Source organism: Drosophila miranda, chromosome 4 (genome assembly GCF_003369915.1).
Source record: "Drosophila miranda strain MSH22 chromosome 4, D.miranda_PacBio2.1, whole genome shotgun sequence".
Lineage (NCBI taxonomy): Eukaryota > Metazoa > Arthropoda > Insecta > Diptera > Drosophilidae > Drosophila > Drosophila miranda.
Genome location: NC_046677.1, coordinates 4,615,844 through 4,628,912, shown reverse-complemented (window position 1 = coordinate 4,628,912; position 13,069 = coordinate 4,615,844). Strand labels below are relative to the sequence as shown.

Here is a 13,069-nt window from a genome sequence, read left to right as displayed (position 1 = left end):
AAAATAAAAAAATATATATATTTTATTACAAATTTTAGTGTGAATATTTTGGTCTTATTTTTATTTAATTAATTTATTTTTTATGACTATTTTTATTATATTTTTATTTTGTATTTATTTAAGAATGCGGAAATTTTTATTTTACTTATTTATTTTGTATTCCCTTTTTTTATAATTTTTTTGTATTTAATTATATTAATCTTCTAAAAATTTATTTATTTATTATGTGTCATCCCGAGTAATCCCTCACACCTTATCGCACTTCCTTTTATCAGAAAACTGTTTAGAACAACTTCCGTTCCTCCAGCAGATAATCAAATAGATCGATTACCAAATAAACAGCTAAGTAAATACCAAAAACTCGACCAAATAACATCGGGTAGGGTCATGTTTGTAAATCTTCACCGAGAGAGTAAACCAAAACACTTTGCCACTTGCTCTATTTATCCACCAAACATTGGCAATCGCGTTTTTGCGCCTGCCACAAGATTACGACACTTGGAACATGGAACATGAACTGTTTATTTTGGTCACCCCGAGAGAGATCGCTGCGGTTGTTGCTGTCTCTAATCCAGCGGCATGTTAACCCAAATAAATACGAAAGACATACTCGTAGTCGGGGGTCTGGGGCCTGGGGTCCGGTCCGTATTTGCACAATCCGCATTTCGAGTACGAGTACGAGTCCGCGGACTGTCAGGCAAAAGAATCTATCAAGAGACGTCTCTATATAGAATTTCACGCATTTGCTGGGTTATTTGTCCAACTTTTGACAGGCTCATGATGCCGGGTGGGTGACCTTCACGACATGGACATACAGAAATCGCATTGGCCAACTGCATGCTGGAGCTCAAAGCGAATGAGTCTCTCTCTCTCTCTCTGTCTCTGTCTCTGGTCGTGCTCGTGATCGGGCACCGCCAACGCCATCTACGGCTTTCAGGGAGGTCACCAGCTCAACAACCAATGAACCTATCTGACAGTTGACGACGTTTTCATTGGGATTTAAGCTCCAGCTCGAGCCCGAGATTTACATAAATCGCCAAGTTGGATACGATACCAGCACCAGTACCAGTATGGATGGTGTTTCGGTCGTTCACGGCAAATATTGACACTGGGGCCAAAGCCAGAGCCAGGCCGATCATTCGCATGTTTGTGACCATAAAAGAAACGGTAAAAATGTGTACATGCATACACTGGCGGGAATGTCTTTCCATAAATTTTATTGGATCATCTTTGAGACTATGTTTTATGCTGGAATATTATACTGGGTACATACTGTATGGTACATTGATTGAAGACAGAAAGAACTTACAATTTTTTGTTTTCACATTTTTTTGATAAAATTACATTATTGTAGTTATTTTAATTTGATTGGAATTTAACATATTTTTATATTTAATTTTTTTTTAAATAATTTTTTTATTATTTTTTTTAAAGGTTTTTTTTTTTTTAAAATGTTTATTTTTTATCATTTTTTTTAAATGTATATTTTTTATTATTGTTTTTTAAATGTTTTGCCCTTATATTTAAATAGTTTTTTAATTTGTTTATTTTTTCTTGCTATTGTATTTGGTTTTTTTTTATGAATTTATGTATTAATATTATCATTACTTTTTACTAAAACCTTAAAAATTCTTCGATATATTTATTTATTATTTTTTTTACATTTATTTATTTTATTTTGTTTATTTAGTTTTTTTTTTATTATTTTTGTATAAATTTATGTATTAATATTATTATATTTAAATTTTATCTTAGGAATACTTTGATATTATTATAAAATTTAATATAAATTTGCGCTCCTAATTTTCTAAAGGTTATGCGAAAGATTGTTCCATAAACGGGTCCTCTGTATCTGCATCTGTATCTGTACTGTATCAGTATCTTTTCTAACAAGATCTGCATCTGCAACTATGTATCTAAAGAGGAACCAGTGGGGGTTCTCTATAAATTACACTTTCTATGGCATAGAACGGCTCAAAACTTGTTTCAACCCATCAAAACAATTTTAAACTATTTGCAAAGCATTTCTTTCAGTGCATTTGCACAATGGTATTTGCGTGAGGAAAAAGAGTTGAGTGGAAAGCATGGGGATAGTCTCTGGCACTTACCTGGATCCAGTGAGAGTGATGCAACCTCCACGAATGTCAGCGCCAAGGCGGTCAGCCCGATTAGCAGCACGCGCGTCCAATTCATCGTCACAATCTGGGCAGGTCTGTGGGCTGGGATGGTGCGACTATATATCTGTACGTGCGGCACTGGATGGGATGCGGCCGTGGCTCTTCTCTCCACAAAAGTCTGTCCGTCGTCCGCTGTAATATAAATAAAAGCATGAAATGAAATGAAATAAAACGGGGGGAAAAACGAGCAGAAATTCAGAGATCAGTCGGTCGGTCGGTGGTTGTTTATTTTCGTTTTAAAAATAAAATTCCCCGATAAAATGCATCGTGAGACGGCGGCGGCGACGGCAAGCAGACATCATATAAAATCGCATAAAATAATAAATAAAATTCAAATTAAAAATGTAATAACGAGAAAAGAATTAAACGACCAAGACCAACAGAAATGTTTGGGCAGCATATTTGAAATATTTCAAAGAGCACCCCTTCCCCCCACTTTGCCGGAAGTACTTGGTCGGGTATCACCTAGATGACTATATATATCTCCCTCCCCCCACATATCTTTCATCTCGTTTGGCCATCTGTGGGCGTCATCCGTAATAAAGCATTTCGTGGGCAAAAGTTGTATATTTCTTTCTGTAATCCCCATGTGCCTGGATTCTTTCTTTGAGCTGCCCGAGATTTATGTTGGATTTTTGCAATCATTCTTTCGTCTCTTGTGTGCGCCTGGTTTTTTACTTAAATAAATGTTTGTTTAATTCTCTAAGACTGTTCTGTGTGTTTTCAGGTGTTTCCTCCAAGCGGAAGTTCGCTGGAAAGGTCGCTGGAAGCTTTCTGCTTTTCTTAAATGTAATTCCTGGAAGTGTAATGCGAGAGTGGGGTCCCATATTTTAATTTTATTTATGAATGGTGCTCAGTTCTCTCAAGTGAGAGAAATTAATGTCTTGCCTTGGGAAGGGTCAAAGTTGTTCCCTAAAAGTACTTCTATATTTTATTTCAAAATTTAGTTGAATTTTTAAAGTTTTTCCAGCTCTAAATTAAGCAATTAAAGATCGGGTTTCCTATCTGTTGCTCAAACAGATGCCGCCTGCCATTTTCCAGTTTGGTAATCGCCTAATGAATGGCAGAATAACTTACTTCAGCCCCGTTGAAAGATACATATACTATTCGAATAGCTAAAATATCTTGGCTTTGATTAGATTATCTTTAAGCACAAACAAGTTTTGCCCACAAAAATAATTTTTACCACTGTTTAGCCTTCTTCTGTTTTCCCTGGGGAAAACCCCATCAATCTGTGTGTAATAGTACTTCCTCAACGGCTTCTGTCAATTGACGACCATTTTCTATCGCTCACATAAATCTTTAGCGATCAAAGGGGAACTGTAGTTCTACAGTTTTCCGTTTTTCAGTGTTCATAAATTCAGTGTAATACACAAATTTAACGATCTATGAAATAAAATAAAATTTAGTACGATTGCTTGGGGGAACAAGTGCATAACGAGCGGGGAAATCGTAAAATGTATTGGAAAATCCCACAAAAAAAGATACCCGGTTGCAATTAGGCTTTTGAGAAGCCCACAAAAACGTCAAGAAGTGAGATACAAATCCCAGATCTCATCTTCAAGAAGTTACACAATTTTCATGCTTAAATAAACACAAGAAATGTGGCCAAGATTTTGTTTGCTTCAGGCCTGCGGCTCAAAGGTGTCCCAGGAATGTAGTAACGGTCGTCACAGAAGAGTCCACAGAGTCACAGAAAGCACAAAAGCAAATGTCGTTATGGCCATACAAGCCGACAAACCCAACGACAACTTCTCAGATACTGGTCCAAAAAATTGTTGACTGACAGTTATGGATTTATAGTGGCAGTTGGCAGTCCCCTCTTGGCAGCTGCCGCTGGCTGGCTGGCTCTCGTTGCTCGTTCTCTTGGCTACAATGTCACTGAGTCACAAGTCGGGCGGGCAGTAGGATCTATTCCGTTTATGGGTGTAATCGCAATTACCAGAGATCACACAGCACCACAATAACCACAAGTTCTTCCTCCTTGAGGCAGTAAAAGTAGAAAGACAGAGGCCAAGAGAGCAGAGTGTTTGCGGGTGTATTTTAAGGATTTTATGTGCCATATGACGGAAGGATTACGATAGGCGGATAGTATTAGTATAATTATCCATAAATTCAAAGAGTTATAGCTATTCCTGAATATCTACAGCTTCTTAGATACCTTAAACCTCTTCCAGATTTCCTATAATCTTCTTAGGGATCAATTAAATCGTTTCAATTATTCTTCCACTTGAAAACAAAATCTATATGTGCTTGATTAATCAGGAAGACAGCACAGATCTTCTTCCCTTGAAATATCGTCTCAACAGATGACAAACTGAAGCGTAAGTAATCCCATCTTCTTCCGACCATTAACCATAAGTTCTTGGAGGCTTAAGTCGTTCGATACTGTGAAAGGTTACCCAGAACTTAACCCCCAAGGCAGGGCCTCGGATCTGTGCCAAGATCTATTCAGTGAAACGTTTATTAATAGCCAGTTAAGTTGTCCAACCGCTGGCTACCGCGAACCACACCAACCAGAACATTTCCCACCAAATGTCAACCGAATAATCCGCCCCCAACACACACCATAAAATAGAAAAAAAAAACCAGAAGTGGAGAGACACCTTCAGAGAATGGAGAACCGAAACACATAATCCTCAGGCCTGAAATTTATTAAATACTTTTTAATGCCATTGGTTTTGGAATAGATCATGCATATATCAGGCACACAGAGACAGATATGTATTGTGTATCTGTATCTCTGTCCAGCGCCCACGCATTCAACAACATAAGACCCCTCGCGCCATGGAGACGCCGAACCAAATCCACAACCACAAGCACATGATGATGACTGCCGCTGCGACGATGCCACATCAAGTTAATAAAGCGGACAAATCAAAAACAAAGTCCGTCTTTACGAGCATACACTCGTAGTCGTATTGTGGAGAGGAGTACACCCTCCGTACAATGATTGACATTTAATTAAGCAAAAGGCAAATGCACACGGAAGCCGCAAAGCCAACAACTGACGACCGAAAACCGCATCGATGGCCAGGCCAGAGGGTTAGGCGGAGGAGATGGGATCTTCACCCACTAGTCACCCAGTCCAGCCCGGCCGGGACCCCTTACTGATCCGACAGAGCCGATTGAACGAGTTTAGCGTCATCACCCGACGACGAGTGACTGCAGCCAGTGACAAAAGGCGTTTCTGGTCTATCATCAAAGGAAATTTGATGCTTATCGGAAAAGTCATTTTCATCAGATCGAATGGGTAGCCGTAGTCGTAGTCGTAGCCCCTGCCTGGGGGAAGGCAGCAGTTGGAGAACCTTCACGAGTGTGTATTCTGGGTAGCGAGGGTTGGTCGAGGCTTATACAAATATCGCAGTTAAGAGGAAGCGATATTTTGCATTTGTCATATTTTATTTTGAATAATTTTTAGCACTACAAGGAAAAATCTGTTTTCAATGCACTAAACACCCTGGAGAATATTATCGAATAGCATATAGAATTATATGATACTTTTAAGTATACAAAATATTTGGCATTTTTTAATTAAATAGAATCGTAAAAAAAAAAAAAATAAGTTTAAAATAAATCAACACACAAAAAAAAATTTTTTAAAATATATAAAAAGTAATTTAAAAAAAATAGAAATTCAAAATATTGAATAATTAATTAATTAAGTAAAAGAAAAACAAATTAAATGAAATATTTTACAAAATTATATTTTATCTATATCTTAGTTAGTTTTTATTTATTTAATTTTGTTTCTTAATTTCTTAATATTTTTTGTATTTATTTTTAATTTGAGATATGTTTTTATATATTGATTTTTAATAATTATTGGGTACAAAGGAACATTCTTCTTGAAATTATATTAGATTAGAGTGAGAAAACACTTCGCCTTCAGAAATCCTATTAAAAACTTCTGTATATTCACCCAAAACTTAAGAAAATAGTATTTCCCAAGTAATTAATTATCTAATAGCATTGATAAAAATGTTTTTCGTTAGTTAAAGTTTTTGCTACACTTCGTGAATCCACCCCCATGATATCTTGAAACTTAGGTAATCCACAAATAAAATATACATAAATTATATACCATTAAAACACCCTACATTAATGCAGAGTGATCCCTTCTCACATGACTCATTGATGGACTCTCGTGACGGCCCTCGTGTGGCATTAGAAATTCAAATATTTTGACTCTTTTTGCTGGTCGCAAGCAGCATGCAGCCTCAGCGGCGACCACGTCCCCCCAGGGCGTTTAAAAACAGCGCGGAAAATATAACGAAAAGAAGCAAAAAATGCTGGGCTGAGCTACTGCGCATGCGCGACTGCCGCTGTTGCTGCCACAGCTGCCGGCGACGCTAACGCTGACGCTGCGCTTCGCTGCAGTCGCGTGTGGGCAGGACAAGTTTCGCCGCAGCCGCAGCCGTAGCCGCAGCTTTGGCCGTTGGTGCCGCAGGCGTCGTGTCACTGAAATCAAATCAGCCGCGCTTAAATGCTCAGCCGAAAACTTCAGTTCGAGCCACAGATGAAGTCGCGGTGAGGGGCTGGGTACTGCCGCTGCTGCCGCTGGCAAACCTGCTGTCAGATGCTGGTTTGACATGGAAAAAATCTATGACGGCGCCTACGCATCCCCGGCATCAAGAAAGAGATACAGATACAGACAGGGAGAGCCTCAGCGAGAGAGCGTAAGCCACTTAGGGAAATTCTTCAGCGGATTTTCATTTGCAGCAAAACTTTCTTTAGCTTTTGTCTACATTTTTCCAGGCACATCATAATTGGAGACCAAAAAAAAAAAAAAACGAGCTGCAGCCTGAACTGAATTGATTTTGTGCCGCCTGATAAATTGGTTTCATCATCATAATGGGACTTTGTATAACTTCCGGCGCGAGTCGAGTGTGCCCGCGAGTGTCTGGGGAGTGCGTGAAAGTGACAAGATTAAGACAAGACCAAGACCCACGGGACCCATCGATTCAAAGTCGAGTTCAATGGCGACACTCGAACGGCACTTGACGGTCCTCTAGTTCCATTGATTTCTGTATTTGTATCGATTTAAGTTGCGTTTCGTTTCGGTTTTGGGGTCGGATTTTTCTACATTTATTTTCCCACCCAAAAATGCAGTAGTTGACAGCTTGAAATGTTGGTTATTCAGGTGTTGGAGTCCTATTTCATAATATTGAAAGGTCTGTCAATTAAATGCTGGCGGGTGATGGAGATTTCTGGTATGGTAATTGCCACCTGCCACAAGAGTTGCTCAATCGAAGGAAAACCAAGTGTAAAGTGTTGGGTATAATTATTTATAGAGGGATGTAATTTACAAAAAAAAGAAACAAAGAATATGAACAGTCATACATTCCAGCCTATGCTAATACGAAATGATAGATATAGACAAAAATACCTTCTTTAAATACGTATTAACTGTAGCCGGCAGCTAGAATCTGTCCCAAAACATATTATATTGCCATAAAACAAGCATCTGCCACATGCCACATGCCTGTACATATATGGCGGCTATATAATTATGCGATATCGTCTCAGGTGTTTGCCGGACCACACCTCTCGACATTTGCATATCTGTGCAGAATATCAAATTATAGCCAAACCAAACAGCCACCCAGAGATCTTCCCCGCTCCACTCGAATCCCAATCAACAGGTTATAAATGATATATTTTATGCCTGGCCAAGGCGTATAAATTTTCGCTAATTTTCTGTGTGTGTGTGTGTGTGTGTGTTGGGCAGTTGGCTGTCAAAACTCTTTAGAATATGTTTAATCCATCATTAGTCCAAAAGTCGAAATCCCATTAACTTATGCTGATGAACCATTAAAGCGATCTTTTCATTTGAATCACATTTGACGCCGCGTCCAAATATTGTAACAATAAAAAGACAAAGACAAGACTGATCTTTTTATTGTGACTAAGCCCGGGGTTTATTTGAATTGCAAATTTTCGATTTATAAAATTTGTTTAGCCCTGTGTCGGAAATTGTTGTTCGAATGACTTTCCACTGGACGATGCGCTAATTTGCTGCTGCAACAATTTTCCACTTGATTTACATTTGTTAACGAACCCATAACTCGGCTGCCTCGCTGCCAAACGGAAATTCCAATGCCAACAATAGCAACAATATTATTTATGTTTTAATAATCAACTGAGACAATCTATATATGGTCAGCACAACGAGCAAAAGAGAGAGAGATCTTGAGTCACTTGAATGGATTAAATGGCAGGCGAATAAATAGGTTTTTGACATTTATTTATAGAGTTTTTAGACGTAGATGAATGATTAACCTAGCTCAGGGAATGCCCTTTGATCTTTAATGATGTGGAATAATATATAATAATTATAAGAGCTCCATCATAACTCATGTAATCAGTTAGTTGAATAATATATAAAAAATAAAAGTAAATATTTGATATCTTCTTCCTTTGTGAGACCCAAAATTCAGGGCTTATATTCAGAGCTTATATTTAATTTTTGATGTTTTTTAATCAAGCCAGCAGTTGAGTAACTCTTTCTATTCCAAGTTCAAATTAAATTACGATGCTCGTACCTTCTTGAAGATCCCCCTCAGGTCACGACGCCACTGCCGCTGCCTATCGTAATATATTCAAATATTAAAAAAAAAATAACCGCAAGTCTCCGCCAGCGAGACATCTCTTGGAAAGGCAGTTATAAATTGTTATGGAGATCTTTTGGCTGTGGGCGTCTTTTAATTGAATCGCTTTGGAATAGAGCAGTAGAGCGGCGTCCTCTGCGCAGAAGCAGGCCACTTGATGGGGGAAATCAAATGAAATATATTGCCACAGAATGTATTTAAACCAAATCAAAACCAATACGTATCTGTGGCATTGTCTCCGACCGACTGAATTTGGTCAACAGCAAAGCAGTAAACAAATTGCGGCTGTTGTTTGTATTCCCCCAAAAACCATGGCTCTATAAGTTCGGATAATTATAGTTCTCAAAGAGACATCAGCCTCCAAATGGGACCTCTAAAATATGTGTGGAAAGTCCAGTAATTAATAAATTATGACTGGACTCTGTGGTATTTATGGGCGCCAATGCAGATAAGACCCAGAGATCTACCAATAGATTAATGTGTCGGCCACAGGCCTCCGCTCCGCTGCTCTGTGGTTTTTTTTCGTATTGGGTGTGGCTAATTAATATGTATCGGATAGTATTTGAATTACAACAACAATTAGCATGATTTATCATCAGATATGAAATGGCGGTGAAATGAGGCGCTCACTATAAAAAACTATTCATAATTTGGCCCAATCAATAACGCAGCGATTATCATGCCATAAAGACAGATGAAAGAGAGTTTTGGACATTGGACAATAAACGGGGTAACATATGATAGAGAGGATTCATTGTATTGATAGATATTTTAGCTGTTTGGACTCTTGAGAACCTATGGGGAGATGGCGCTTGGGTCGTTAAATCTCTGCTTTCCTCCTCTATACCAGTTATTAATTTTAATGATGTAAATACTTGTTTATAACTTATTTTCTGCTACTATGTAAATGTTAGAACAACTTCTGCGGCATACACTCAGAGAAAAAATGCACTGGGATTTGAATATTATTCTCTAAGATATTTATTTTTGTTTATTTCTGCACCAAGAGTGGAAATTGCTAAAAAAAAAGAATGATTGCACTTATATTTTACGTTAATATGAAAATCTATGATTTAAATATATTTTATTTATAAAATAAATACATTTGAATATTTAAAAAACGTTTAGATATTTAAAACAAATATTTCGCATATTTAAATGAAATAGTTTTAAAATTTAATATATTTCATATTAGAATGAAATATTTTTATGTTTTGATTAAATATATATTTAAAAAAATATATATATCTCATATTTAAATTAAATATATTTCCAGCAAATTTAAAACATTAATTTTATTTTAAATTTTTTATGTTTAGTTTAAATATGGTCAGTATTAAAAATACTTTTTAATGCATTTATGTTTTAATCATTGTGCATTTTTATTTAATTTCCTTATTTTGTTTATTTAAAAGCCGAATTTTCGATATAAACATGAGATCATTCCCTAGATTTCAACGAAATGACACTGGTTTCCTTTCGTATAGTTTGAAGCACTGAATCTTTCGAAGTGACCTCAAAAAGATACTCCCAATACCAATATTCCCCAATATTCTTTGCACTTATTTTCTCAGCGCTTTTATCCCGTACCCCACAAACAAATCTTCCACAAGCAGTATGCCATGCAACAATTAAATCGGAACGTACTTCCACACTCTTTGGCAGCAGGCACTTATCCCACTTTCCCAGAGACTAGGCCAACCGACCTACTATTTATAGCACACTCTTGAGCGCCTTGCCGGCCGAGAGCTCAGAGATCTGTGCGAGATCTGGGCAACCTTCACACTCACCTTTCAGTCAAGGACGTTGCACGCCAACGCCGTGGTGGGCCACCGTTCTCCGTTCGAGAAGTGAGACAGACAGCAGCTCCTTTTGCTGCTTAGCCACTTGCGGCTGTCAGCTCGTTGTGCAGAATGTAAACGGAATGGACTTGAGTTTGAGTTATTTTTACGATTATTTCCACACTTTTTCGAACACACACTTGTATTTTATTTTGTATTATTTTTTTTTCTTTTCGAAGATCAAACAAATTCACACTATAAGAATCGGATAAGGAAACGGATGCATTAGATAAATTAAACCCTTTTCAAAATATCCGAATGCGACACACATAAATCCGTTCCAAACGAAAAGAAGGAGATGGAGATGGAGTTGGGTCTCTGGATGGGGTAGGGGAATGGGTATGGAGGTAGAAAAGGCAGGCCAGACGACACACGCGAAGATCTTTGGGAGCTGATTTTATTAGAACGAAAATCAACACGCAACGCGCAGCGACGCGATCGGTGGCTATTGGAGAAGACGATCCTCCAGTGACGGCAACTGCTCCACAACTGACTTGATGTGTGGGACTGGTGCCTGGCTCTCTCTGGCTCTGGCTCTGGCTCTGGCTCTGGCTGTGGTGTTCGTGCTAATAAAAATTAAAACACTTTTATGCTATTAACAACAAGAAGGCAGAAGCATCGCGAACGCGGACACGGGCGCGGACGCGGATACGGACACGGACATGGGGGGGACACGGGACACGGGACACGAGACACCTTGACAGCGGAATGGAAATGGAAAACGAACGATGCTGAGGATGCTTCTGGGCTCTGGCTCTGGGTGGTATTGGGGAACTGTCAAAAACTTTGTCAGCGACAATTTAACAAGAGCCCCAACCCCAATGATTTGAGAAACACACACTTAAAAGCCGTCATAGATCACGGGCCAAAATAGCGGGCATTTTCTCGATTAGCGATTACGATGCCGATGCCGATGCCGATGCCGATCCCGATGCGTTGCGTTTCTTCACCTGCTGATCTTTTCGATCCGTACCGTACCGTCTTGTTCAACGTGCAAACGCGCACTGGAGACTCTGAAGGGAACGGAACACCGCAGTCGCAGTCGCCGCAGAGGCAGTGCCACTGGCAGAGTGGCAGAGCGGCAGCGGCACAAACAACTTGTTGTTGCCCGGTTTCCCATTGGCGTGTTGCCTGATTGCAGTTTGTTTTGTTCTCAGCTGTTGAGATGCCGTTGACTTGTTGCTGCTTTTGTGTGGCTCTTTCTTGGTGTTGCTTTTGTTGCTTTTGTCGCTGCTCTTGGCTTATGCTTTTGCTGTTTTCTGGGAGAAACGCTCTCAGCAGCGCAGCGGCAAACAGGCAGCATTTTGTCTTCGTTTGTGTTTCTTTTGACGCGTGAGTAAGCGGAGACGCCCACGTGCGAAATTTGCGTAAGAGCTTGACAGGGTTGCCAGATTGTTTGTGGTGTGTGATTTGCTAGGGGGGGGGGGGGGGGGTTCCTGGTAATAATTGGGAAAGTGGAAAGTTGGGAAGTAGTACAGGTTCTTTTACGGCGATTTTTCATAGATTTTTAATCACTTTTGAGGTAGGAACAATATATGTTAGCCTGGAAGTTTTTTAAAGGGGTATACAGAGTTGCCAAATCATTTATCTGTAAGACTTGGCAAATTTGAGCAAGTGAATCATTGGAAATGTGTTTTCGGTGTAAGATGCAAGAGGAAAGATATGGTAGTCTGAATGTTTTTAAAGTGGCTTACAGAGTTGCCAAACTATTATTCTGTAAGACTAGGACTTTTCTTTGGCACAATTTGAAAAAGTGAATCATTAGAAATGTTTTTTTCGGTGGAGAATGCAAAAGGAAATATGAAAGGAGTTCGAATTATGCTACTTTTGAGGATATTCTCTCAATAAAACCTCGTACCTCTTAACAACTCTTCTTATAGAGATTTCTCTAGTAGATTGGGATGATATTCCATACTAATACCTGATTGTGGGCTTGTAAAAGTTGTAGGGACATTGCTGAAATACCATTTGTTGTATCCCAAGTTTTTTTGCAGAGGTTTCTTGAACAGATATTAGTCATAAGTATTTTTGCAGCGACTAAGCCAAGGTGCCCACATGCAATATTTGAATAAAAGGTAAACACTTGACTGATCTTTTGCAATTGGGTTTAAGGGCTTGTATGCTCGTATGGGAAATATATTGGAAATATATTTCTGATAAATGAACAATAAGTTAAACGATCGTTAAGATCTTTATCTAGAGTTTAATCGATTATATTAAGGAAAAAAACAACTAAGAAGTTTTTTAAATATTATTTAATTATTTTTGGATAGAATGCTTTTAAGAAACATAAAGTAGGGGCATATTACAATATGTGAGAGGGGAAATAAAATCGATTTAAATTCCTATACTTTCGAGAATATTTCCACTACCCCTCAACAACATTTCTTCTACTTAAACCCCTGGACTTTACACGTTACTCCTTCAACTCCTTCCACTG

At 38.5% G+C, this 13,069-nt stretch overlaps 1 protein-coding gene across 5 annotated transcripts in view; it reads right to left on the bottom strand.

The window, feature by feature from the left end:
* LOC108163627 (cartilage oligomeric matrix protein) overlaps positions 1 to 11,688 on the bottom strand; it is a 28,687-nt gene extending 16,999 nt beyond the window's left edge. Inside the window, exons 1-3 of one of the 5 annotated variants that reach the window (XM_017299028.2) lie at positions 11,608 to 11,688; positions 10,579 to 10,824; positions 2,109 to 2,309 (exon numbers count right to left, since the gene is read on the bottom strand). In XM_017299028.2, the coding sequence (XP_017154517.1) occupies positions 2,109 to 2,193 (85 nt within the window). In that variant the 5' untranslated portion in view covers positions 2,194 to 2,309; positions 10,579 to 10,824; positions 11,608 to 11,688. Of the gene's footprint in view, positions 1 to 2,108; positions 2,310 to 10,578; positions 10,825 to 11,470 lie in introns of all 5 variants that reach the window. The other 4 variants (XM_017299027.2, XM_017299031.2, XM_033393198.1 and 1 more) reach the window with 4 other exon arrangements.
* Positions 11,689 to 13,069: the final 1,381 nt, after the last annotated feature.